Source organism: Megascapheus bottae, chromosome 19, assembly GCF_031878675.1.
Source record: "Megascapheus bottae isolate mThoBot1 chromosome 19, mThoBot2.hap1, whole genome shotgun sequence".
Taxonomy (NCBI): Eukaryota; Metazoa; Chordata; class Mammalia; order Rodentia; family Geomyidae; genus Megascapheus; species Megascapheus bottae.
The window spans coordinates 1,669,679-1,696,126 of NC_143527.1; the positions used below are offsets into that span (position 1 = coordinate 1,669,679).

Sequence of the window (26,448 nt, forward strand, 5' to 3'; positions counted from 1 at the left end):
GGCCCCCACGCCCGGTGCTGTGTCCCAACAGCGGGGAGGGTGGAGGCTGCAGAAGCCCCGGCTGGCGCTGGGTAGCGAGGGTCGTGGAAAGGTCCCTGGTCTGCTTTGCTGTGTGACCTAGCTCCCTGGGCGGCACCCGTGTCTGGGTGCCGCTGTCAGAATACACCACCCACAAAGCCAGGAGCCCGGGGCCAGGCCTCGCCTCCTCCACGCCTCGCGCCATCCGGTCTTGGGAGTGGAATGACTGAATTCCTGATCCTTTGCCCTCGCTGAGTCGCCTTCCATTTCATGGCGTACCGCAGCATGCTCGTTCCTTCATCCACCGAAGCACGCGGCCCTTTCCAGTCCCAGGGACCACTAACTAACTGGTCACAGACGTTCATTCACACATAGGTCAGCTGCGATTTAAAATTTAAATGATTTTCCTCCAAACGGTTAGTGACTCCTGAGCACGAGCAAGACCGAGGGTGTGATTTGTCCCAACTGGAAACCATAACATATATATATATATATATATTAAAGCCAGGTGCTCCTGGGTCATGTCTGTGACCCTCCCTAGTCAAGAAGCTGAGATCTAAGGATGGCAGTTTGAAGTCAGCCAGCGCAAGAAATCCCGTGGGACTCTCACCTTCCAATTAACCACCAGAAGGCTAGAAGCGGTGCTGTGGCTTGAAGTGGTCAGAGAGGGCACCCAGGCACCGAGTTCAAGCTCCAGGACTGACAAAATAGATGTATACATACAAATATATTTTTTAAAAAATATATGACATATGGGCAATATATTCATTACAAAAATCATTTCCAGAAAATATGTGATTTCTCTTTTCTGACATTTGGAGCAGGAGAGGGGCTTGCACAGCCATCTGGCTGCGGGGGCAGGCGGGGAGGGGGCTCCAGTCCAGCAAGTTGTTTTCATCCTGTCCAGGGTTCGTTGCTGTTGCTGTTGCATTTTTTTGTTTCAATCAATTACCTTCGACATCATTTGTAAATATTTTCTTCCCCCCTGCAGCTCTGATGAGGTCCAACTTATCCACTGTTCCTTGTGGGTCAGCTTTTTGCACACTAAATTGTAAAGGCTTTTCTTTCTGTTTTCTTCTAAAATTTTTAGAACATTACATGGCAAATACAGACTTACCGGGTCATTGTCACTTTCACATGGCCCATGGATTGGGCTGGGGCGTATTTTTGCACAGACGCGTGTTCGATTGTTCTAATGCGTGTTCACTCTCCACAGAGCTCTCTGTGCCCGTATAAGAATCAGTCAGGGCGCTGGTGGGGTACACCTGAAGGCCTGATCGCTGTGTCTACACAGCAAATCCTAGAAACAAACAATGCCATTCTTCTTTGCTTTATGGCATCATTTAGCTAGTTTGATTCCTTTGCACTGCAGCCAGGTTAAAAGTTTGTCCGTATCTAATCAAAATCGCGCTGACCAGTCTGTGTGGAGAACTCCAGTCCGTGAACTCCGCGTGTCTCTCCAGTTGAGCCTTCTTCACTTTCCTTTCTACTATGCCGTACACGGCGCTCCACGCTGCACCTCCTTTCTTTGGCACTGTTAGGTGTGAGAGGGTGATTCATCTGCTCACTGCTGACCTGCGGAAGGAAACTGGATTGCTTAAATGTTTTTCCATTAAAGTCCCCCTTCATTATACCATAAGGGCCGAGTTACCACTGTGTGACTGCTTTGAATTGTCTGTGATAATTCCATGCACTAGGTTCCTCGTGGAAGCGATCTGAACAATCTGGCCGTTCGCGGTCCAGTGGTCGGCACTCTGCGGCCCTGGACCTTGTCCCAAGCTGTACTGACCCCGGATGTTGTAGCTCTGGGAGCTACATGCCACCTACAGACTTTGTGGGGTCTTTGAGAGGCCTAGACTACTTCTCCCACAAAGTCCAGTGACGAGGTGACCAGTGCCCCCTGTGCAAACCAGTGACACGTACTCGGGTGCCGACCCCACTCAGCTCTGACGGCTGGAGCTGCACAGCACGCCGTGGCCTGGCGTGGCATGGCCTCGCGCACAGGCTGGGCTCTTCCAGCATACTTGCAGAAAGAGCCTTCAAGGTAGGGAGGAGGTCACGGGGGGTTTGTGCTGAGTCTGATGCAGTGCCGGGATGGCTCTGCGGGCGCTTCGCCTGCTGGACATTGCCCCCATGTGAGCCCTTTACAGATTCTCCATGCGCTCTTCACACTCATCCTCCGACTGGACTGGGGGGATGGACGGGGCAGCGAGGCGCTGGTCACCTGGGTGGGTGAGCCTGGGGGGACAGCTGTGGGCCTCCGAGTCTTCATGGCAGGGGTGGTCTGTCCAGGGACAGCAACGGCACCAGAGGACCCAGCTCAGCCCCTCCCGAGGGAGGTCACGGTGACCCTGGAGCTCAAAGGCTGGAGTCTGAGGAGCGAGGCAGGAAAGGCTGTGTGAGACGCCCAGCTCCAGTCAGCCACCAAAAAGCCCGCAGTGAAGCTGGAGCTCAAGTGGTAGAGAGCCAGGCTGGAGGAAGAAAAGCTGAGGGACAGCGTCCAGGCCCGGAGTTCAAACCCCAGCCACAGTGCACGCACACACACACACACACACACACAGACACACAGACACACACACATACACACAGAGACAGACACACAGAGACAGATACACACACACACACATACATACATACACACACAGACACAGACACACAAAGACAGACACACACAGAGACACACAAAGACACACACAAAGACAGACACACAGACACAGACACAAACATACACACACACACACACACAGAGACAGATACACACACATACATACACACACAGACACACAGACACAGACACACAAAGACAGACACACACAAAGACACACACAAAGACACACACAGACACAAACATACACACATACACACACAGATACACAGACACACACACATACACACACAGACCACACACACATACACACACAGACACACACACATACAGAGACAGACACACACACAGACACACACAAACACACACAGACACACACACATGCACATACACACACAGACAGACACACACACATACACACATACACAAACACACACATCTACACACACATTTACACACACACACATCTACACATACACATCTACACACAGACACAGACACACACAGACACATCTACACACACACACATCTACACACAGACACAGACACATACACACACACATCTACACACACACACACACACCCTGAGCCCCAGATCCGGCAGTGCCCCCAGGATCACAGTGGGTGCCGTGTAATTGGAAAGCACAGGCTTCTCTGCACCACTTTCTGCTGTGCGCAGCCCTGAGCTCTGCGGTTCTGCGTCCTCCCAAGCTTTTCCTTCATCCAAGCGAGGGGCCTGCGGGGACCGCGCTTCCCCTCCGTGCTTGGCGGAACGGTCCTGGCTGAGGAGTCACCTGAACTGGCCCTCCCGGCCCTCCTTCCACCCCGGGCTTCAGGAGAGTCAGGACCCAGGCTGAGCCCAGCCCAGCGCGGAGCCCCACCCGGCCTCGGGCCGCCTGGCATCAGGGCCTTCACACTGAACGTGTGCCCAGGCCAGGAAGGCCGGGGACCCACTCCTCCAGGAAGGCCGGGCCCAGCCCCGTGAGCCGCCGCCTCTCTCTCTCTTCCAGGACTCACACCACGCGGCGAGAACGGCACACTATGGATCCCTGCCGCAGAAGCAGCGCGGGGCCCAGGACGAGAACCCCGTGGTGCACTTCTTCAAGAACATCGTGAGTGACCGTGGGGAGGGACTGCGGCCGGCGGGTCCCCAGGGCCTCAGGGGCAAGGCTCAGCTGGGTCCTCTCAGCTCAGGGACTCCACCTGGGCCCCAGCTCAGGGGGTGGCGGGGAGCACGTCTGAGCTCGGCCGCACGTCTAAGCTCGGCCGCCTGGAGCTCTGAACGTCCAGCCAGGGCTCAGTCCTGCTGAGACCACGCTTGTGTGAATCACAGCACATACACCGCCGTGTACAGGCCAGGAGGGGGCCCTGGGCACACACCTCGAGCCCTGGTGTAAACTAGCTGTTAACAACCACACAGCACTGCTAGTAATCACTCAGAACAATAACAGTAATAGTAAGGACCACGATGCCCCCGCGCTCGTGGTTCCCAGCGAACCGAGTGAGTGTGTGGGAATGTCACTTCACATCTCCGTGGATTTCTATAACCCCGAAACTACAAAATGAAGTTGGTTAAGGACAAGCGCAGGACCTGCCAGCTCGCCATGGTCAGGGGGCCCAGCAGCACACCACTGGGCTGTGCCATGCAGGCCCGAGGGGCTGGGTCCCAAGCTGGGGAGCGCAGGTGGGGAGGCTGGGACTGCAGAGAACGCACCTGGCACCCCGGGGCAGAGCTGCCCAGGCCCTCTGGAGGATGGTGGCAGCGGGCTAAGGCCAGGCCACCTCCCTGCAGCTCACGCTTCTCTGTTCCAGGTGACGCCACGCACTCCACCCCCATCGCAAGGAAAGGTAAGGAAGATTATGGATGTGTCCACAGGCCGTGCTCACTCCCTGGACTTTCCCCCAAATCCCAGAACATGCCGAGAGGACCCCATGTCCTGAAACCCCGTGTCCTGAAACCCTGTGCCCTGGGCTTCCCACATAGAGCGGGCGCAGGCCCGGCAGACGCCCTCCTGCAGGCTGCACCCCAGAGCCGCCTGGCCCGCAGAGCCCACGGCATCCTTGCTGCAACGTGGCCCTCCAACCACGGGCCCGGCTGGTGGGGCTCACGTCTGCAGGCCTCGGGATGGCTGCCGTGGCGCGTCTCGCGTGTGAAGATCACCCCGTCACTGAGTCTTTCTCTTCCTCACACAGGGCAGAGGATTGTCCCTGAGCAGATTCAGCTGGGTAAGTGACAAACACATTTCCTCTGCTTCCTTCTTCCTTCTCCCTGGGTTTTGTGTTCTGCTCTCCTTCCGTGGCTCACCAGTCTGCCTCCTTCTCTTCCTTCCCAGATCGCCACCCTGCGCGGTAATGGGTTGTTTCCTGTCCCTTCCTGGGGAGGCAGAGCCAGCCTGCCCTTTACAATGAGCTCTGCTGGAGACCCGGGCTTGCTGGACAGCTCAGAAGGGCCTGGCCAGCCCGACCAAGCTCCCTGGGAAGGAGGCACGGGGCCCAGGGAAAGACTCCTTGGTCCCCCTGAGCCTGGTGGCAAACAGACCCCAGATCCGAGGGGGATTGAGGCCCATCGCCCCGTGAATAACCCCTCTGCTGGGAGAATAATAGCACTGGCCAAAGAAAAAGTTGCTCATTTGCAATAATCCCATTAATCCCAGGGTTTTGTTTTGGTTTTTTTTTTTTTTTTTTGGCTTTGCTTTTGTTTGAGTTGTGTCTAAAATGGCTATTTTAAGCCATCAGGAAAAGTTCCTTAGGAATTTGAGGCTAAGTTTCAATATAAGATGTGTTTTTGCTTTGCAAAAGTTAGGATTTTCAGAATACAGTGGAGGAGGCCACCCCAGCCTGTTGGTGAGGGTGGGATTTCTGGAGACTATGGGCCGCACTGTCACCCCACTGAGATACAACGTAGACGTGGATGAATGAATTCCGACGAAGATGGGAAGTGGGGAGGAAAGGATAGGACGTGGCAGAAAAAGGGAGGCAGGCAAGGAAGAATCCCTTCCAAGAACACAGGAAATTCTATGACACTCCTGGATTATTCCAGCCTTTTATCCGTTCAAATCAAGAACCAAGACTTTTCCGGAACGTCTCCTAGGTGGAACGCTTGGGTCCGGTGTTCTCCAGTGGCAGGAGTCTCTGGACTGCCCGTCTTCACCAGTCTTCACCTCTGGTTTTCTGTGCTAGCAGGACACGAAGGTGACGCTGAAGCGTGATATTCCCTGTGACCCAGAAATCTTTTCTAGCTGCTGCCTTCTTGGCCCGGTGTTCTAGGCATGGACAGTTGGACTTTGCAAACCCAGCCCTGCACCCCTTTTCTCCTGACAGCCCAGCAGCTCACGCATCTTCTCCACATTTCCTCTCCTTGTTTCTCTGCTTTCAGGCTGCAGGAGCATCTCTGTGTCTGGAGTTTTGGAAAGTCTCATTTGCTTTTCATAAACGATGTTGTATGTGTTTAGATCAATTCCAGGCTCTCCAACGATACAAGTGACCACGAATTTAAAGGGAGAGCAATTCGCAAGATTCTTCATCCAAAAGCCAATCCCTGATATCCATCGGTGGCATCTCTTTATTTTTGGAAATCTAACAGTGAGACAGAACTGGGGAGAGCACGGGTGCCGTGAACCTTGCCCTCTGTTTAGCAGCGTGGCGTGCGCCTCGAGCATGTGGCTTTGTCCCTTGCTCCGCCTGATCACCTGGAAACCAAATCTTCTTTGGAGAGCAGTGTCTGGGCTCTGGCCTGAGCATCTCTGAGATGAAAGCAGGCCATGCTGCTCCCTGAGCTCCGTCCAGCTGCGAGGCACTTTGGGACATGAGCAAGGCTGGTTCACAGGATGTGGGGATCCTGTGGCCGAAGTCCCCCATTTCCTGATGGGACAACACGAGGCTGAGCATGGGCCTTGTCCCACGCTGCCGAGGGACGCTGGCCCAGAGCCAGGTTAGCTGGAGGATGTGCTTGCGGGCCGCCTGGGGGAGGTGGCCCTGGACCGAGCCCTGGGAGCCCATCCTCGGCTGTGGACTCTGACTCGAGGGGGCAGAACTCCAGGGGTGTGGATCTGTCTCGAAGTGCTGGGGACAGGCAAGATGCTGTCCTCCAGGCCCTGGGGACTGGCCACGTGCCCTCCACAGCTGCTAGAAGTGGGGTCTCCCCCGGGGGTTGCAGGCCTGACTTGCCCGAGGCTTTTCGTCTTCTCACGTAGACTGCCAGCAAAGGCACTAGGCAACTGTGCCCCACGGCTCTGACCTGCAAAGCAAACCTGGGCCTCAGAGCCCATGGACTGTCCGGTGCCCCCCCCCAAGCCCCAGCGTGGCCCAGGCTGAGCCCCGAGCCCACCGGCAGGACGGGTGCTACCCGGGCCCCTGGCCTTTGTTAGTGGACTCTGAGCTCTGGTCTTCTCTTGCAGGGGGCCGAGGGGCAGAAGCCAGGATTGGGCTATGGAGGCAGAGCTACTGACTATAGATCGGCTCACAAGGGACTCACGGGGGCCCAGGACGCCCAGGGCACGCTTTCCAAAATCTTTAAGCTGGTAACGTAACCTTCTTACCATGGGGACACCAGGGCGCCTCCGTGGGGAGCAGGGGCCTCGAGCCACAAGCTGAGTCCCCAGGCCAAGCTCGGACCCCAGGACCACAACAGGGGCCAGGAAGATTAAAAGACGAACTCATATATGCACTTGTTCATAAACTCAGTTAGAAGACCCATGCATCGCAGAAAAGTGTAGCCGAAGAACAGCACCCCTCATGGCCCTGGGGCCTGAGGCCTGAGGGCAGGGGCAGGAGAGGCAGCCTTGCTCACCACCCTTGCTGGGTTTCCTGGGAAGTTAGTTTGGAGCAAGAGGATTTTAGAAAAGTGCCACGCTGTGCGGTGGGCTAGACCCCAGGTGGCTCAGCCGCAGACCCAGCTGGACACAGAACCCTCTGCTGGGCTGGGGTACCTGCTGGGATGCCCCGGAATGGCCAAGAGTCGAGCAGACATGAGGGGAGAGGCGTCACGGAGGCCAGGCTGGGCCCCGGAAGCCCAGGACGAGCTCAGATGTCTGCCCAGAGCACCAACCACACGGGCCCAGGACAAATGCCAGGCCTGCGCTTCGTGCACTGAAGCCCGGCCTCGGACCTCTGTGAGAAGGGCTTCCTGATGGCTCACTGCCCGCATTCCCAAATCACTGGGAGGTCAGGGCAGTGGCCAGCGTGCTGAGGAGGCACCGCCCCTGGCATGGACAGCTGCTTCCGGGCTGTGGGTGACCATGCCCGCGCGGCCATGTGAGCCCTGGGGGGCTGTGCCAGCCAACCAGGCCTCCGCACAGGCTTGGGGAAGTGTGGGCCACAGGAGCCCCTGTGCGATTCTGAGCCAGGTCCCAAGCGTCTCTGGAAACTCTGTTCTCAGGTACTGGGCCGCCACACCCCGCAGCCGGGGCAGCGTGTGGACTGGGTGACCGCCCTGGGCCTGCGTGGCTGCCATACCCCTGCACAGGCCCGCGTCCTCAGGCACTGGGGCCGGCCCCGGACACACCAGCCTCACCCTGGCACCGGGGCCCTTGGCAGAGCCACGACCTGACTGTGCCCTGACCACCAAGAGACTCAGCCTGAGCTGACGTAAGGCTAGCGTGAGCTCAGGACCTTGAGCTTGCTAGAACCGAGCCTCCAGCCCTCCTTTCTGCCCTTAGCTGGTTGTGGACTGTTCTGCCCTGGCTGGCCTTGGGTGGCTGTGCTGTGGCCTGTGGAGTAGTTAGATTACAGCTGTGGGTGCCAGTGCCCTGCACTGGCTTCTGGGCCATTCTTTAATGAAGGTTCTTTTGCCTGCCTGGACACGGCCCACCAGAGGCCTCTGCAGCCCGCGGGGGTCCAGACAAGGCCTCCGAGCTTGGTGCTGTGAAATGTCCTGGGCACAGCACACACCCTCTAAGACAGGGCCTCATATCCCCGGGGGCCGGAGGCCCTGGGCCACCCCTGTCCCTGCAGGGAGAATCCTCAAGAGGGATCGGGGGAGCTGCAACCCCAAGGCTGTCATCTGCTAACTGGAGCTGTCTGGGGGTGTGGGGCCCAGGAGAGCTGAGAGACAGAGGAGACAGCGGGAGACAGCCAGGGAGAGGGGCGGGGAGACGTCTACGGGGGCTCAGGCCTGCAGAGGAGGGAGGCAGGCGTGTGCGGCTGCCCTGTGCGGAGACACGCTGACCCCATGAGACCCTGAGCGAGGCACTGGAGGTGCCAGGTAGCGAGGGGCGGGCACCCTCCATCTTGACGAGCAAGTACCTGGCTGAGGCTGAGGAGAGGTGGCAGACTGCGTGGTTCTCGGGCTGGCTTGAAGGAAGTAGCCTTTGAGTCCACAAAGCTCCACGTCCTGCGTCTGCCCCGAGTGCCAAGGTTCCAGCCATGCCCTGCATGCTGGGGGCTTTGGCCATCTTACCACTCATGAAGGCGCTGCTGGAATGCATGGACCCTGAAGCCACGCCAGGCGACCCCGACAGCCCGGGCCACGGAACCAGCATTGTCTAAGCCAATGGCCCACTCTCTCAGGGAAGAAGAGACCAAGAGCTGTTCTCACACCCCCTTCCCAACCCTGCCACCCTGCGCCCTGCTGGGTGTCGCCAAGGCCGAGAGCAAACGACCGTCCTGCTACCGTCATGGATGCATGTGGCTCTGCAGCCGCGTGTGCAGCCCAGAGCCGGGTGTAGAGGACAGATGAGGAAAACGAGCTGGGCGGCTGACGGGAGACTCAAACCCCGCGATGCCAACGCGCCCCATCCGTGGAGCACCAAGTTCTCCGAGGTTCCCGTTTGTCTTCCTGGGGTGACGGGTGGACATTCCCATGGGACAGTCGTGGAGGACAACACAGGCTGGATCCTCGCGAGGGGCGCGCCCGGCAGCACCGCCACAGACTCCGGCCTTCTTCTGTGCGTGTTCTGCCATACAAAGCTCCACGGTGGGCTGGCTCGTGGGTACCGAGGTGGCTGCAGATCACGGACATGCTCAAACTGAACACCTCGTGGCCACCACGCTGCGTGCATGGCATCCTCCTACATGAACGAGAGGTGCCACGTGGGGAGTCAGGGCGGGGCAGGCGCTATGCACAGTGCTTCCAGGAAAGTCGGGGAGGAAAAGCCTCCCACACGAGGTGCATGGAGGAAACCAGGCGGCCCTGCGTGCTGTCCGGAGGCTCGAGTCCCGCCTCAGGCTTGTGCCGAGACAAATCTGAGTGCGAAAATTGCTGCGCCTCAGACTGGCAAGTCTGGGGTCTGCGGGGAAGCGCGTAGCTCTGAGTGACCCCACCAGCTTCCCTGAGCTGCACCGGCTCACCTGGGCCCTGGTGCCTGCGGCCCTGTGGTGTGCACAACGGCATCTGTCTGAACGCCGCCGAGTGTGACGTGGCCTCCTCTGGGTTGTTTTCCTTCCGGCTGCTGCCCCGCGGCCTGAGTCCTCGCCATCTGACTGCCCCATCTTGTTCTTTATTTCAAAGCACACTTGTCCAGACATCTTGTCCAGACCTGTGTGAGGCGGGTCTGTTGCTGGCAGCGCCATCCGCCCAGGGTGCCGTCAGCAGGGGCCTCCCAGGGCTGCAGGTGTCTGCAGGTGCCTGCGTGCTAGAGAAATAAGGCACTCAGCAAAGCAGTGCAACAACAGAGCTTCAGGAGTCAGGTCTGGCTGTATCCAGGAGCCATGATCCTGGCTAACACTTTTGGGATCTTGGCTAACACCAGCTAAAGCACACGTGACGACCGGAGTGGAAAGGACCGCTCCGTGTGGCATTCTCTCTGGGTGGTTTGTGATGGGGGACTGTGGTGCGGAAAGCAGCCGCCTGTGTGAATGACCGGCCCCGTGGTCTCACCTAACTTCTGTTCCTTCCTTTTCCAGGGTGGAAGAGACAGCCGCTCTGGATCTCCCATGGCGAGGCGCTGAGCCCAACCCCGTCCTTAGAAAAGTCTGCCCTCTGCTTCTTAATTTAACAGCCTTAAACTTTAATCCCTGTGCCTCATTAGCTAGCCAGAGCAGACACCCTCTCCTAACTCCCGGAGCTGGGCACCAGAGGGGCCGTGCCCACGACACCTTTGGAAGCCCCAGCCGATATCCGAACAGAGGAAATGAGCTAAAATGGTTCAAACTGCTTTTCTGTTGCAAGATCGCGTTTCCTCGGGGTCTCTGCGGCCCGCAGGACACGCAGTGCTCATGGGTCCCGTCTCTGCGGACGCAAGGGCACGGACGCCCTCCCGGTTCACCCTCATCGCACCCTGGACTTTGTTTTTGCCGCAAGGCACCCCCGTCCCCAAGCTTTCGCAGGCACTGCCGGCAGGCACACCGCCCAGGCCGCAGCGTGGTGGGACTGTCCTGATCCAGCCTCGCTTTCTCCTCCCCCGACCCCTCTCCCCAGCGCCTCACCTCCCTAACAGGATCAGACAGTCAGAGTGGCTGACAGCAGGGCTTTCGGTACGTGAGTGTGGGCTGGGCATCTGTGCGAGTCCAGAGTGGGCTTCGTGGGGGCGCCTCCAGGCCGGCGGCTCCCGGCACCCGCCTGCTGATTTGGAGCGTGGCAGTGGGAAGAAAAGGGCTGCAGGGCAGGGCAGTGGCCAGTGAGGGGGATGGGAGCTTCAGGATGAGGCGCTGGGGGCCGTGCGTGGGGTTGAACGGGTGGCCACCAGAGCAGCCACCGCAGAGACTCCGTCTCCTCCGAGTCTCAGATGGGGACTGTGGGGGTTCTCGGGCGGCCTGGTCAAGTCCTCCTGGCCTCCCCCGGCCTTGGGTGAGCAGGGGCGGCTGGCCGTGGCGGTGTCCACCGGCACATACTAACCCAGGGAGGAGCTAACAGCCCCCCACTCCTCCTTAGTGAACCAAGTAGGCCTGCGCCCATCGCTGACTTGCTAACCCAGACTCCTCAGGCTGGCCTGGCCGCCCCCACGGGGGAAAGGAGCTCTGAGCGTCCTCTCCCTCCCTCCCCTAACCCACTGACCTACCCTTTGATTTAGCCTGTGTTCCAGAGGGACCTTCAGAAGAGCCTACGCTGGCCATGGCCTCGTAAAAGACGAGGGCAGCGGCAGGGCGCCCGCAGCCCTGGTTAATCCCCTGCTAATTATGAATGTTGAGCGTGGGTCTAAGTAATGTGCATTAATCTACAATATCAAAGATGACAGTAGGAAAAGATAAAACAAAGAGGAACAAGTTCCCAGAAGTGAACCCTTCCACTTGCTCTCCAGGACCCCAGTCACGTGGGCTGGCTTTAGGGCAGCCCACACTGTTCTTGAATATCGAAATAAAATAAGAAACTTGCAACCCTGCTTGCACAGTTGTCTCATTGTGTGTTCTGGCTGGTAATGTGTGCCGTGAAAGCACGGCCACGTCACAGGAACTAATGGGAGTGTTCACACGTGGGCACGGACCAGGGCCACCCCACGTGGCGCCGGACGACTCAGACTCCATGGCCTGCAGTCATCAGTGGGGCCAAGGCCAAGACTCCCAGCCGGCCAGGAAATGGTTTTCTGGTCCCCCTGAGGGCACGCATTCAGCCTGTGACTCAGCCAGGACTGCTGGATGCTAGCAGATCACAGCACCCAGGTGAAACAGGAAGCCACTGCCTTAGCCAACGTGAGCAGATGAGGGGGAACGAAGCCGGGGGTCATCCGGGAACCCTTGGTGGATGGGGTAGGGCTGCCCTGAAGTACAGCAGAGGGCCAGGGAGGGAAGGGCAAAGCAGTCCTGGGCTGCAGGTGTCCTCGAGGACGTCGGTATCCCAGCGTGAGGCCCACTGAAGGGTCTGTGGCGGCCATCACAGCGACCCTCTGCCCTGGCAGCCCCCCTCCTCATGCCGGAACTGGCGCTCACAGCGCCTCTTCTTTCACGGGCCCGACACCTGGCATCACGCGTGTGCTCTACCCCCTAGCACCGTTACACCTGAGGCAAACCAGTGTGCACACCACGTGACGGTCCTCGGGGGAGCGGCACAATTATTCAGACGACTTGCTCACCCCACATCTGGCTGAGAGGTGTGGGTGCCGTGGATTGGAGCTCCGCCTCGATTGGGAAGTCTGTCCCCCTCACAGCGTTCCTGTCCTGTCGTAGGCCCGCGCAAGAGACGGTGTCTCTGGACCATGAAGGTTCAAGGGAGGGCCACGAAGGAAGTGCTGCCCTGCCCCCGGCCCCTCCACCCCGTCCACACAAGGACGCTCAACGCCAGCCACTCCAGCCCTGTATGGGCACGAGTCCCCAGGGCCCTCTGGGAGATGGACTCCACTTGTCTACCGGCCTACAAGAGTGACACACAGTCAAGCGAGACAGTCACCTGTGACAGTCAAATGCTGCGGGGCAGCTGGGCACCTGTCCGGAAAGGCCCAGCGTCTTACCTCTGTCAAGGGCAGTGACGACTGGAGTCCCGGGCTGCTCTCTCAGGGGTCTCGCTCGCCAAGGCCACACTCTGGGGACCTGTTTAATGTGGGTAGGTGGCACTTGCCCCAAGTCCCAAGTAAGTACACAGGAGGTTTAAAATAATACAAAAACTATTTTTTATTATTTTTAAAAGCCAGCACAGTGACTTTTGGCATAACTTTGCATTTCTAATACAAAATTGAATTAAATAAATATCATCTGATGTATAAATAGACCATGAGACAATTCTGAAGATAAAAAGAGAACTCTTCTGTAAATTAAATTTTTTCTTTAGTGGTGACTCAAGAACAATCACTATGGCATTTTAGAACTGGTGAAATATAATACAAATTTTGATTAATTACAAAATCTTCATGCTACAAAGCATTACACATAGAAAAGATAAATTAAAAAACTCTTATGATCGATTACTGCCTGTTGCTCCTGATATCTATACTAATGAGCTTTTGTGTCTTAACCTTCGCCCCTCCGTCATCATATAAAAGATGGCCCTGTGCCTCACGGTGGCCCGGCACAGTGGGGATGGACCTGTGCCAGGAGGCGCAGGGGGTCAGGACCCAGAGAGACCCTGTGGGGATGGGTGAGGGGCTCGAGGTGAGGGAGGAGAGGGAGGACAGGGGGGTCCGAGGGGCACAGGGCCTCCGAGAGGATCTTTCCAGAATCCACACCAGACCCCGGCTGCCAAGGCAAGGACACGCACGTGGGAGCCACACACCTGTCCACACTCGCCTGCCCGCTGACCCGCCTCTCTCCGCTGTGCGGGCGTGGTCCCAGCCCTCTGGGCCGGAGCCAGCCAGCCAGCCGGGCCGGTGTACCCAGTCCAGAACCAGGTCCAGCTGGAGGGACCCGAGCGACGGCAGCTGGAGGCTGCACAGGCCGCAGGCAGGCTCGGCCTTGCAACGACCCCCCCGACACGCCGGCAGGCAGGGAGCCAGGCATGCACGTGTGTGTGCGCTCGCTGGCTGGGCGCGGAAGTCAGTGCATTGGTGCATGGCGGTCAGCGGGCGGCAGCCCCCGGCCAGCCCCGGCCTGGAACGACTCCCAGAGCCAAAGCCCTGTATTTCCAAGGAATGTTTCACCGTGACAAGCAGCTTTTACCATCAGAAAGTACATGAAAGTAACCCATCAGTGTCCTCCATCTACCTGCAAATGAACCGAGGAGACACAGACCAGATTATTCATGGACTTTTTTCCCTTTCCCTTAACCAGAATAGAAGATTTCAGATCCATCTGTAAAGACCCAACTTAAACAGGCAATTAACCAACAGTCATACCAATCACCCTTCTACACAACCCTTCACAGATGTCCTGAGATGACATTCAACACTAACAGCAAAATAAATACCAGCAAGAAATGTAAAATTCCAGTAATTTCAACTTGGGGGGTATTTGTTCATTAAAATTAGCCAACATTTCTAAAGTAATACAAAATTATAAAAGAAAAGTGCATTAAAAGCAGAGCCTTTTTAAAGCTCTCATACAGTTACAATTATTGTGACAACACTACCACAGCCCAGTACACGCTGACGTTTTATGGACTCAGTATTCACACAAGTCCAGGATCACAAAGGCTCTGACTTTCTTAAAAAAAAAATATATATTTACAATACACAAAGCTGTTTGGGGGGGAGGGGAAGGTAATCTTAGTTGACAACTCTGACTTAAATATTTTACATAAAAAAATGTTTTCAGTCACTGCCAGCATTACTTAGGTGAGGATGCCAGGGTGGGCGACTGCAGAGACGGGGCGGCTCTGGCGGACTCCAAGATGCCCTCCTCCTGCTGACCAGACCTTCAGAAACTGAGGAGGCAATGAGAGAACACAGCAATCACTTCAGAAAAGCTAGAGTGAAGAAGATATCCACTTATCAGTGAGCCGCCCACACGGCCGTGCCCGGAGAACTCACTTCTATGTACAAATCCACCAGTCCGCGGCGGGGGCCATGCCGCCGTCTATGTACACGCCCATTTACATATAGGACATATGAACATCTCAATGGAGTTAACACCAAGTGGAGAAGCTCTGTCTTTGGAATGCTGTTGGCTAGGCTCTCGCGCTGCCAGCGAGGGAGAGGTTTGTCTGGGGACAGGTCCTGTGTGGCGCCACTGGTGACAATAAAGAGCTCCCTGAAATGGAACTCACGTCTCCACACGGGAGGAAAAAGCCACGGCGTTCTCGTGGTCCTCCTCCTGCACGGCAGAGGTGGACAGGGCCAGCTTGTCCCACAAGGCTCGCCACTTTCTGTTCGCAATGGCTGGCTTGCGCTTCTGCAGGTGCCCACCCCACGGCCTGGGCAGCCTTGTGAGCAAGGACAGGCCCTGCAGGCCGAGGCGGGCCCTCCACCCCTGCCAGTGCCCCCGACCCTGCATTCTTCCCGCTAGGGATGGGCTGTGTGTGAGGAGGGAGATGGGTCCGCCATGGCTCAAGGCATCCATTGTATGACTTTAGGGTAGAGGGAGAGTCAGTTGCCACCAGTTTCAACCTGCAGAATAAACCATGGACACACCTGTGCGTAGCGACAACCCTGCTGTGGACCTCATGCACCTGCCCGATGCGTCGTGAGCAAAGCTTCCTCTAACAGAAAGCATACAGGAAACCTTACATACCTTTCCTTGTTAACTCCTGACTTCGCTAACACCAAGAAATCACACTACAATGATAGGAAGATCCAGTCGATCTCCTGTTAACTGGATCCACTGGCCATGGAGAAGAGGAAACTGTTAGTACCTGAGTTCAGTGATTTGTAGACACACGACAACACATTTACATCTTTCTCAGTTTTTCCTGTGAGTCTCTGAAAGACAATGATTCTCTAGGTAATTTTATAGCTAAAAACGTTTGTGGTAGTGAACCCTCGAGGCCGCTCTGGTCTCTCCACGGAGCTTCTGGAAGGCAGGAGTGGGCTCCACCACCAGTACCGCCGCCGCCATCGCCACCACAGCTGCCGCCGCCGCTGCCGCCGCCGCCGCCACCGCCCCGTCAGAACACGTTGGTGAGGGTCTGCCACTCGCCGGCCGCCTCCTGCACCACCTCCTCCAGGTGCAGGGTCCTCAGCTCCTCTCCATCCTGCTCCTCCACCACGGTGGCTGCCTGCAAGGTGCCTGGAGGAGCAGAGACATGGGCCTCAGGAAGGGACGGGAGGGACCCACCTTAGTGAAGACCGAGGGGATCAGGAACAGGAAGTCCTGGGCCCCCAGGGCCAGAGGCATGACCAGGGCCAGGCGTCGGTTCTGGGTGAGAGGTGCCTTCCCCAGCCTGCCACGTGCGCTGCCCACTGAGGACCCCTGGGCACGGCCCCAGTCACTGCACGAGCATGGAGGACCTGGAGTTCCTGGTGCCCACTGGTCCAGAGGCCGAGAATGACAGCTCAGAGCCCGTGACAGCAACTACTAACCCACGCGAGCCAGCAGACAACTTCTGCAGGAGAAAGGAAGGCACGGAGCCGAGCGAGACAAGTGCCCCCCTTCTCTTCCTTCCACACTCGGCACAGGGCGGTGGCTCCCCCGCTGGACTGGCGGGGCGGGCAGAGGCATCCACCTGCCGTGGCTCCGGCTGCCAGGCTCTGTGGGCAGTGAGGCAGCACGTCCCTCCAGACGGCGGGCCCTGGAGGCACCGAGGCTCACTGACCAGCCGATGGCGGGAGCCCACAGCCCCACCCCACCTCCGCCACAGGGCCTCCAGGATCCCTGACCCCTGCGCAGTGAAACAGCCTCCATCTACCTCCTCTGCAGAGAAAATTCCCAGAGTGCTGGGGACCCGGAGGTGGCGCAGTGCCCCGGCTGCCTGCTGCCCAAGCCCTGCAATGCCTGCTGCGCTGGTGGGAGGGGGGAAGAAGGGTCCGGCTGGCTCCGCGCCCACCCTTGGCCTCTCCAAGCCAGGTGCCTGTCTCCAGTCAGGGGAGCTCTGCGGGGGGCCCGGGTGTGGAGGGCGGGGGCGGGGCGGGGGCGGGGGCTCACCCACGAAGCTGTGCGCCCGCTTCATGTGCAGCTTCATGTTGCTCTTCTGCGTGAAGCCCATGACGCAGTAGTGGCAGCGGTAGGGCCGCTCCCCGGTGTGCTTCTTCATGTGCACCTGCAGCGCGCTCTTCTGGTTGAAGGCCTTCTCGCACAGCGTGCAGCGGAACGGCCGCTCCCCTGCACGGAACCCGCCCACTGCTCAGTGCCCAGTGCTCAGTGCCCAGCGCAGTGCAGCTCAGCGCAGCGCAGCGCAGCTCAGCGCAGGCGCCCTCCCACCGCCCTCCCTTCCCAGCGTGCCTGCGCACATGTGGAGGCGGGGCTCAAGAGGTGGAGCGCCAGCCATGACCAAATGCACTGAGCAAAAGCACCAGACCCTGGACTCCTGCCCTGCTACAGATGGAGGGAGGGGGGGAGGGGGGGAGGCAGGGGACATTGGCAATCCAGAGAGATGGCAGTGCAACAAAGTCATGTGGACACGAGAGCATGAAATCCGTCTCACAGGAAGTGTAGTCGCCTCCTCTGCCTGGAATCAGTCCTAACGAGTGCAGAGCTGAGGCTGATGCCCATGGCTTCAAGCCAGCTCAGCTCAGGCAGGAAAGTGCACGGAGACGCTCATCTCCAGTTATCCAGCCAGGAGCTGGAAGTGGAGTCCTGACTCGGGACAGGCCCCGGGTCCCGCGTTCAGCCCCAGGACGGGCGCACACACGCACACACAATACTGTGTGCCCTGCTTTTTGTTGGTGGTGGGGGTTTGTCTTTTTCTGGTGGTTAGCTGGAGATGAGTCTCATCGATCGACTTCCTTGCCTGCGCTGGCTTTCAACCTCAATCCTCACATCTTTTTTTTTTTTTTTTTTTTTTTTGCCAGTCCTGGGCTTGAGCTCAGGGCCTGAGCACTGTCCTTGGACTTTCTCAAGCTAGAGCTCTACCACTTGAGCCTCAGCACCACTTCTGGACTTTTTTTTTTCTATGTATGAGGTACCGAGGAATTGAACCAGGTCTTCGTGCATGCTAGGCAAGCACTCTACCACCAGGCCACACTCCCAGTCCCTCAGTCCTCAGATCTTGTCTCAGCCTCCTGAACAGCTAGGATGCCAGGCATGAATCACCAGTGCCCGGTCTATAAATCATTTTGACATATAAACCCTTAAATTCTAATGAAGTATTTTCTGAAAATGTTTTACATAACAGATCATAATTTAAATTTTCTTGATTTTTCACTTTCCATGAGGATCACAGAAAGGTTTCATCAGTCCATGTAGTTCTCACTTCTGTAATATCCATATAAACACATATAATTGAATACATAAAATATAATCTTAAGTAAAAATACTCATAACATGCTAAAAAATCTTAGTACTATGTAATTGCTGCAAAGAATGTGGAAATGAAGTAGAAGCTGCCTGCCGCCTGTGGGGGGGGCTGCCGCCTGTGTGAGGGGGGCTGCCGCCTGTGGGGGGGGGGCCTGCCGCCTGTGTGGGGGGGCTGCCGCCTGTGTGGGGGGGCTGCCGCCTGTGTGAGGGGGGCTGCCGCCTGTGTGGGGGGCCTGCCGCCTGTGGGGGGGGCCTGCCGCCTGTGGGGGGGGGCCTGCCGCCTGTGTGGGGGGGCTGCCGCCTGTGTGGGGGGGCTGCCGCCTGTGTGGGGGGGCCTACCGCCTGTGTGGGGGGGCTGCTGCCTGTGGGGGGGGGCTGCCGCCTGTGTGGGGGGCTGCCGCCTGTGTGAGGGGGCCTGCCGCCTGTGTGAGGGGGCCTGCCGCTTGTGGGGGGGGCTGCCGCCTGTGTGGGGGGGCTGCCGCCTGTGTGGGGGGGGCTGCCGCCTGTGGGGGGGGTTGCCGCCTGTGTGGGGGGGCCTACCGCCTGTGTGGGGGGGCTGCCGCCTGTGTGGGGGGGCCTGCCGCCTGTGTGGGGGGGGCTGCCGCCTGTGGGGGGGGGCTGCCGCCTGTGTGGGGGGCTGCCGCCTGTGGGGGGGGACTGCCGCCTGTGGGGGGGCTGCCACATGTGGAATGGTCCACAGGCACGGGCTGGGTTCTCCAACCCGTCCACAGCATCCCGGCAGAGGCTTATCATCTCAGCTGCAGCCAGGGGACCTGGCACAGGCCTTCCCGCTGGGCGCCCTGGCTACACAGATGCTCAGAACCTGCTATTCAGCAGCTCCGCCCACTGCTCCAGCCGCCACTCACCTTCCAGGGCTGAGCTAACGTGGTATAGAGGTCAGAGGAAGGAGAGGATTCAGGAGGGCACAGGCCAGCCTGGGACACTGCTATGACCCCGCCCCCGGCCCCCAAGCGAGGAGCGGGCCTAGCAGCAGGGTCCAGGCCCCTCAGCCGCCTCCAGTTACAGCCTCTCACACCACTTGGCGGGGGAGGCCCTATACAGACAAGGACCCCTGGCAATACTTCTACCTCAAATGGGAACATGACCAATCATGATCACCAAGGAGTAATAGAAGAAACCAGGCAACCCACTAAGTAAAAAAGCAAGAGTCAAGCCCAACGCTTTCCTCTCAGAGCATGCTCAAAAATATGGCCCAGGGGCCAGGAGTTTGGCCTAGTGGTAGAATGCTTGCCTAGCAAGCCTGGACCATCGCGCAAGCAGCAGAGTCAGTTAAGTGAGCAAGACAAGCATGAGGCCGATTCAAACCCAGACAGCTCTACGTCCACACTGTCCACTTTTAGGTCCACAACTCGCACAGCTCTAGAGGATACTGTGTTGTATGTTGGCTATTACCGCCACACAGCGTAGTCACAGAGAAAAAGAATGGAAAAATCGAGAAACACAAACACACACAGTAATTGTACAAAATCAAGTTCACCTACTTACGTGTCCAGAGTTTGACCGGCAGTGAACAGGTGAGAAACATGAAGGATTCACATGTGAACCAGAGGCGGGGAGGCGGCTGCTGCAGGAGCGGGCCCTGCTGCGCCGGCACTGGGTGCAGCTCCCCTCCCAGGTCTCCCCCTCTCTCGAGACCAGAGAGTAACCTTGACTGTGCTCCTAGCACCCACGCTGGCTACCCCGCCACGGCCCTCTGACACCCATGCTAGTGTTCGATTCTTCGGGAACACAGCGTGTCTGTCTGTCCGTATCTCCCTCTTGTTTCTGACCAAGACTGTCAAGGAGGCAAGGCACAGACGCCAGTCTGCATTCGAATTGAACGTTGGGTGGGGCGAGGACTGAAGGCCCAGGTGCACAGCATGAGCAAGTCAGTAGGGGCCAGAGAGACACCTGAGGGAGACCGAGGACCACAGTGGTGCCCTGAGCAGAGCCAGAGAACCTGGAGCAGGTGTGCAGGCAGACTCCATGTTCCTTTCTTACCCACGCTGACCACCCCGAGGGGTCAAGGGGAACTACGGCTTCTCCTACCTGTGTGGATGCGGCTGTGTCGCTCCAGCTGGCTGGGCTTGGCAAACGCCTTTTCGCAGGTGTCACACTTGAACACTCGGGGCTTCTGGGAGCTGAGCGAGGGGCCTGCCTGGTGCGTCAGCATATGCTCCTGGAGAATACACAGAAACCCGGAGCTGCTTAGACCCCAGCACAACTTCAGAGATTTGCCACTGCAAAGGGAGACCACATCACGGTGGGAAGGCACGCCAGCGGCCAGGATGGTGTGTCCAGGGCAGCAACAGGAGGCTGCAGTCTCCCGGGGTCTGACTGCTCGGAGGCCCCGTCCCCCGTGAGGAGCCCGGTGAGGCTCTTCTCCCACCCTCGTGCGAGGGAGGTCCACCCTCCGAGACGCTGCCTCTCACAGGCTCTCCAGTTCCACCCAGGTGACTGCACAGAGAATGGGAAGACGTGAAGTGATTGCACCTGGAGGGTGCAGGTGCCGGGGGGCGTCCTTGGAGACCCCCAAGGCTGTGCACAGCAGCTCCCTGCCACGTGTACACGCTTGCTGACCCTGGAGCTCGGTGTCCACCATCTCCCCTCAGGCCCCTTAGCTGCCTTTGATGGCCTAGATGGTTTGAGCAGGCTCCCTGCATCTTCTGCGCAGTGAGACCCAACTTGGATGGGTCGGTGTTTTCCTCCCAATTGGGCTTTGGAGCAAAGTGCCATGTTCATCACAGACCCACCGCGTGGCTGTGGGACGCTGACCCTGAGCGGGTTCGCAGCTCTGTCAGGATTCTCCACGTCACTTCACCCGCCCCTCCCCACATGCTTTCTGTAAGAGGAGGCTGGGGTCTGGAGCCCAGCGAGCTTCCCCTACGGCACGTGCAGTGCCTCCTGCCTGGGCGGGAACCCCGTGCACCTCCACCTGGCCACCTGTGTGGCTGCTTGTGGCTGCGGCCCGCAGGCGGGCTCCCGGGGGCCTGCCCTGCACTCCCCCAGCCACCCCAAGTCACGAACGCTGCGATCGCTACAGCCTCCACAACAGACGCTGGCCCCCGGGTGAGCACGACGAAGGAGGGATGCAGAGCACGCGTTCGGGCCTCCCCGCTCCCAGCGTACCTTGAGGTGTGTGGCGCGCTTGAAGGCCTTCCTGCAGATGCGGCAGCCGTGGATGCGCTCCTTGCCGTGCACCTCCTTGCTGTGGTGCATCAGCACTGCGGCCGAGGAGAAGGTGCGGTCGCAGTCCAGACACTGGTGTGCGGGGCCCTCCTTCTCAGGCTGGCTGCTGGGAGCCAGGTGGGTGGAGACATCCGTCACCTGCGGGGAGGGAAGAGGTCTCAGTGACAGAGGCACACCAACAGCAGGCTCCGTGCTGCCCGGCGGCTGCTGCTGGCCCACTGAGCTCAGGGCCACCCCACACTTTCTCACCGCTCCCAGCCACAGGTCCACAGGATGTGCTGCCTACACGAGTGGTTAATGGGAGGCTCTGGGCCAGACTGACCAGGCTCAGATCCACGGCTGCCTTGCCGATTAGCTTGTCCACCTCTGTCGGCTTCCACAATTACTAGTCACAGTGGTGGACACCGAGGGGCCGAGGGCACTCCTGCACATAGCAGGCTTAGCACTAACACAAACAACACCCATCCCCGAGCAATGCCACCAGACGCACAGGGATGTGGGACTCCCTCCATCTACCCGTCAGATAGCTCTGCTGGCCACAGGACACCTGGCAGGCATCCTTAAACACTGCTGCGACAAGGAGCACCGTCAATGACACACCCCTGCACACATGGGAGTGTAAGAGACAGAGAGAAGGGACAGAGATGGGCTCTCCACATGGGATGAGCAAGGAAACTGGACACAACTGCAGCGGCAGGAGAGAGGGTGACCAGACCTGTGCCTGACACCGGAGTCCTGCTGAATCCCACCCCCTTGCCCTCCCTCCCCTCTTCTCCTTTTTGCTGTGACCACAGGACTTAGGACCATGCAGGTGGAACACTTCTCTGAATCCTTCAGGTCTGTTGTCAGCCATGGAACTGGAATGCAGTCTCAGGGACAACAACACATATGAGTTAAAGCTCTGGTTATTGTGACAAAAGCAGGGGACTGGGCAGCACTAGTTAAATCTGATTTCACGGGGAGAACACCCTTGCCTGGCTCCAACTCTTCTGCTCAAGACCTCAAACTCACTCATTTGGATTATTCAGCTTGCACCCTACCACTTGAGCCCCACTACCAGACTTGCTTTTTTGCTTATTATTTTGGGGGTGGAGATTTGTGGATTACTCTTTCCAGGCTAGCTTCAAACCTTAACCTTCCAGATCTCTACCACGTGAGTAGATAGGAGTATAGACGGGAGCCATGAATGCCTGGCTGGAGTGTAAGTTTCATGTTGCTTCGTAAATTCTGAGATTAACGATGACCTGTGCTTTTATTTGGGCTTGTTTTGTGTGTATGTGTGCCAGTTACTGGGGCTTGAACTCAGGGCCAGGGCACTATCCCTTTTCAAGGCTAGTGTTCTATCCCGTGCACCTCAGTTCCACCTCCAAATTTTTGGTAGTGTACTGGAGCTAAGTCTCCCAAGCTTCCCTGCGTGGGCTGGCCTTGAACCATGACCCTCCTAAGCCGCTAGGATTGCAGGTTCCACGCAACTCTGCCTCTTCAAAGGAAAGAAGTTGTACAGGGGTAGGGGTCATCTAGACCAGGGGCCCTAAGTCTTATTTGGTATATGTGCTTCTTATAGGCTGCCACAGCCCAGCCCTCTGCCTGCACTGATACAAGGAACATGCAAACGCCTCTCAGAGGAAAGCAACTCCTCAGGCCTGGTTCCTGGGGATGACTTCCTCATAAAAGGTGTCCAACTCTGAAACTTGCTCTTTAAGGAAAAACTCATAAATAAGAACTAGTTTTTGCCTCACAAATACACCTGTCTGTGTAGATTCACCTATGTATACGTGACTTAGAAGAGACTTTAAAGAAAAAGCAAAGGTAGTACAGAAAAATCTGTAAAAAGTTACGTCCACGAGACACTTATCTCCAGTTTACCAATTAACCTGGACAGTGCCTAGACCCTGGGTTCTAGTCCCATGACTGACCAAAAAAAAGGGGGGGGGGGGAGAAGGCGAGTGTCTCTGTGAAGCCTGGCCAGTGGGCAAACAGAAGCTTCTAGAAGATTTATGAGAACTGCTGCATCCCTGATGCCAGAGCCTGGTGGGAGGTGTTCTGCACACTTTTCTGGCAACCACACGCAGCAGGCCAGAAAGTCTGTGAGGGGTCAAGGGCACCATACCTGGTAGGCTATCTCTTCACAAGTGGCAGAGGAGGATTGCGGAGTGTGGCTCACCAAGATGACCTGGGGTGAGCCTGCCCCACCCTGGCCCGAGGGGTCTGTGAGCAAGGTGGGGAACTGCTGACCCTGCCAAAAGAAAGACTTTTTTTTTAGCAGCTGTAGCATTATCAAACCAAGTAGTAGTTCAAAAGTCCTTCAGCAGTGCTACCGCTCTGGAAAGCGAGATTCACTACTCAACTCGATAGCCAAAGAAAAGGAAGCTCTGTAGACAAAATGGGCACAGCGGAATTATTATAACAGCCTAAGTGGAAGGGATGCAGCGTCTCCGTAGTCCAAGGGACAGTTCCTGTCAGTAATCAACACAACGCGAAGAAGCACATCACAGTATGGATCACGCATGAGGCCTGTCTAACCCAATTTTCAGGGACAGAGCCCAGAGGAGAATGTGGGCCCGACCGCCAGGGGCAGCAGGCTGCTCTTCAGGGTGACCACATGTTCTCGCACTCTAGAATGTTAAAAACACACCTCTGTACATGACTCTAGCACCATTTCATTTCCTATTTATTGGGAGTCAAACTGTTTAGATTACTACACACCCACACTGCAGTGGACCTCCTCTGATGTGTGTCTCCATAAATCAGCCTTCCTGTGCACAGAGCACACTCGAGCTGTCAGGGTGCATGCAGGCTCACAGCCTAAGGGTGGCCCTCCCTCCCACCTTCCCTCTGAAGGGCAACCAAACGTGAGAATTCCCTGCCACACTGCAGCACTCCAGGTCGTACCCGTGCACCTGATGGCCGTGCAATCTCCCCCTCTTCCCTCAACCCACTTCATCAAGGCAGTGTGCATGGAGACAAAACAGTGAATTGTCTTTTTATGCCCTGAGTAATTATCTCCAGTCTAGCGCGACACCCAGTGGCTGCAGAGAATATTGTCGGCCATAAAAACTGCATTTCACACAAACAGGCAATATTACAAAACGTAAATTACATTTAACTGGTGTTTTATACGTACATGTGAAAAAGAGGATACTTTTAAAGCACACATGCAGTTTTACTATGCCACACAAAACTTCTGAGCCTTTTTGCTGCAAGCAGCAGGATAGATACCAACAGTCCTCACGAGTCTTGAGAAGGCTGTCGGGTCAGAGCTGGCTCTGGTCACACTACATGTCTTTAATAAGATTTGTCAATTCCTGATTCACTCCACAATCAAATTCTGATTTTTTTTTTTTTTTGCACTAGTCCTAGGCCTTGAGATTGGAGCCTGAGCACTGTCCTTGGGGTTTCTCAAGGCTAGAGCTCTACCACTTGAGCCACAGCACCATTTCTGGCTTTTTTCTATGTATGTGGTACCGAGGAATCAAACCCGGGTCTCCATGCATGCTTGGCAAGCACTCTACCACTAAGCCAAACTCCTGGCCCAAATTCTGATTTTATTTTATTTTTTTTATTGAGGCCCCGAATGCAATATATACATGTCCATACATTGGGTTTTAAATATTTTTCGCCTTGTTCATTATCTGTAACAATTATTTGTTTCATCTAAAAAATTATAAGAACTCATAAAATAGAATTGCCATCATGAATACATATTACTGCGTCTGTATTCAGGATTAATTCTGAACTTGTTATACACAACATCTGTACCTCACTGTTGCTGATTAACTTCCAAGAAGCTAATTTATTACCAGGGTGTTTCTAGTGAGGCTCTAACTTCCCAGTGGTTCAGCCTGAGGCAGCATATTACAATGCACACACCTTTGATGGGGCCGATCTGGCACAATTCTGCCTGGAAACGAAATCTTAATCCCACATGATTTAGTAAGCTTCAAAATAACATTATATGCCTTGGTAAGACTCATCTTAAAAATTAAAAATGCTATACAGTGATTAAAAGTTCTGCTTCATGCTAGCTTCTGGTGGCTCATGTCTGTAATCCTAGCTAAGGAGGAAGAGGAGGAGGAGGAGGAGGAGGAGGGGGAGGAGGGGGAGGAGGGGGAAGAGGGGGAGGAGGGGGAAGAGGGGGATGGGGAGGAGGGGGATGGGGAGGAGGGGGATGGGGAGAAGGGAGAGGAGGGGGAGGAAGGGGAGGAGGGGGGTGGGGAGAAGGGAGAGGAGGGGGATGGGGAGAAGGAAGGAAGAGGAGGAGGAGGAAGAGGAAGGAGGAGGAGCAGGAGGAGGAGAAGGAGGAGGAGGAGGAGGAGGGGAGGAGGAGGAGGAGGAGGAAAGAAAGAAAGAAAGAAAGAAAGAAAGAAGAAGGAGGAAGGAGGAGGAGGAAGTGGAGGAGGAGGAAGAGGAAGGAGGAGGAAGAACACGAAAGAAAGGAGGGGGAGGAGGAAGAAGAAGGGGGAGGAGGAGGAGGAGGAGGAAAGAAGAAGGAAGAAAGAAGAAGAAAGAAGGAGGAGGAGGAAAAAGAGGAGGAAGAAGAAAGAAAGAAGGAAGAAGAAAAAGAGAGAAAGAAAAAGAAAAGAAAGAAGTCATCTGTGGTGGGCCACAGGACCTCGTGCATGCAGCCTGTGGAAAAGGGACTCCGTGTGCATAACCGGATGCCATACATGCCCGTGCCGTTCTACCTGAGTTGTGAAACTAATGATTCTGATTCTTTTTACACTTAAATGGGGGCTTTAACTTGGCCTTGCTGTCCCTGAACCCTTCAGCTCAAGGCTACCACCCTACCCTTAAGCCAAGCTCCACTTCCCGTTTTCTAGAGGTCAACTGGAGATAAGAGTCTCAAGTCCTTTTGTGCCCGGGCTGGCTTTGAACCGTGATCCTCAGATCTCAGCTTTCTGAGTAGCTAGGATGACAGGCGTGAGCCACCGTGCCCGGCAACATATAACTTTTTTAGTGAGAAAATAATTTAATTTGGAAGCAGCAGATCAAAGCAGCAGCTGAGG

The 26,448-nt window shown here is 56.7% G+C and overlaps 2 protein-coding genes and 1 long non-coding RNA gene across 4 annotated transcripts in view; 1 reads left to right on the plus strand and 2 right to left on the minus strand.

Annotated features, from left to right (window-relative positions):
- The window catches only part of Mbp (myelin basic protein), a 59,907-nt gene extending 48,032 nt beyond the window's left edge, over window positions 1–11,875 (plus strand). For both annotated transcript variants that reach the window (XM_090352950.1, XM_090352951.1), the window contains 5 exons: window positions 3,634–3,735; window positions 4,436–4,471; window positions 4,817–4,849; window positions 7,021–7,143; window positions 10,466–11,875. In XM_090352950.1, the coding sequence (XP_090209076.1) occupies window positions 3,634–3,735; window positions 4,436–4,471; window positions 4,817–4,849; window positions 7,021–7,143; window positions 10,466–10,510 (339 nt within the window). In that variant the 3' untranslated portion in view covers window positions 10,511–11,875. The remainder of the gene's footprint in view (window positions 1–3,633; window positions 3,736–4,435; window positions 4,472–4,816; window positions 4,850–7,020; window positions 7,144–10,465) is intronic.
- Window positions 11,876–14,159: 2,284 nt separating this feature from the next.
- Window positions 14,160–15,947, minus strand: LOC150049542 (uncharacterized). Its single transcript, XR_016538805.1, has 2 exons — window positions 15,593–15,947; window positions 14,160–14,786 (listed from the first exon to the last, which is right to left on the minus strand). It is a non-coding gene; the product is annotated as an uncharacterized LOC150049542 (long non-coding RNA).
- Znf236 (zinc finger protein 236) overlaps window positions 15,948–26,448 on the minus strand; it is a 67,727-nt gene continuing 57,226 nt past the window's right edge. Inside the window, exons 27-31 of the mRNA XM_090352952.1 lie at window positions 23,553–23,678; window positions 21,383–21,580; window positions 20,303–20,432; window positions 16,943–17,119; window positions 15,948–16,087 (exon numbers count right to left, since the gene is read on the minus strand). Coding sequence (XP_090209078.1) covers window positions 15,966–16,087; window positions 16,943–17,119; window positions 20,303–20,432; window positions 21,383–21,580; window positions 23,553–23,678 — 753 coding nt within the window. The 3' untranslated portion in view covers window positions 15,948–15,965. The remainder of the gene's footprint in view (window positions 16,088–16,942; window positions 17,120–20,302; window positions 20,433–21,382; window positions 21,581–23,552; window positions 23,679–26,448) is intronic.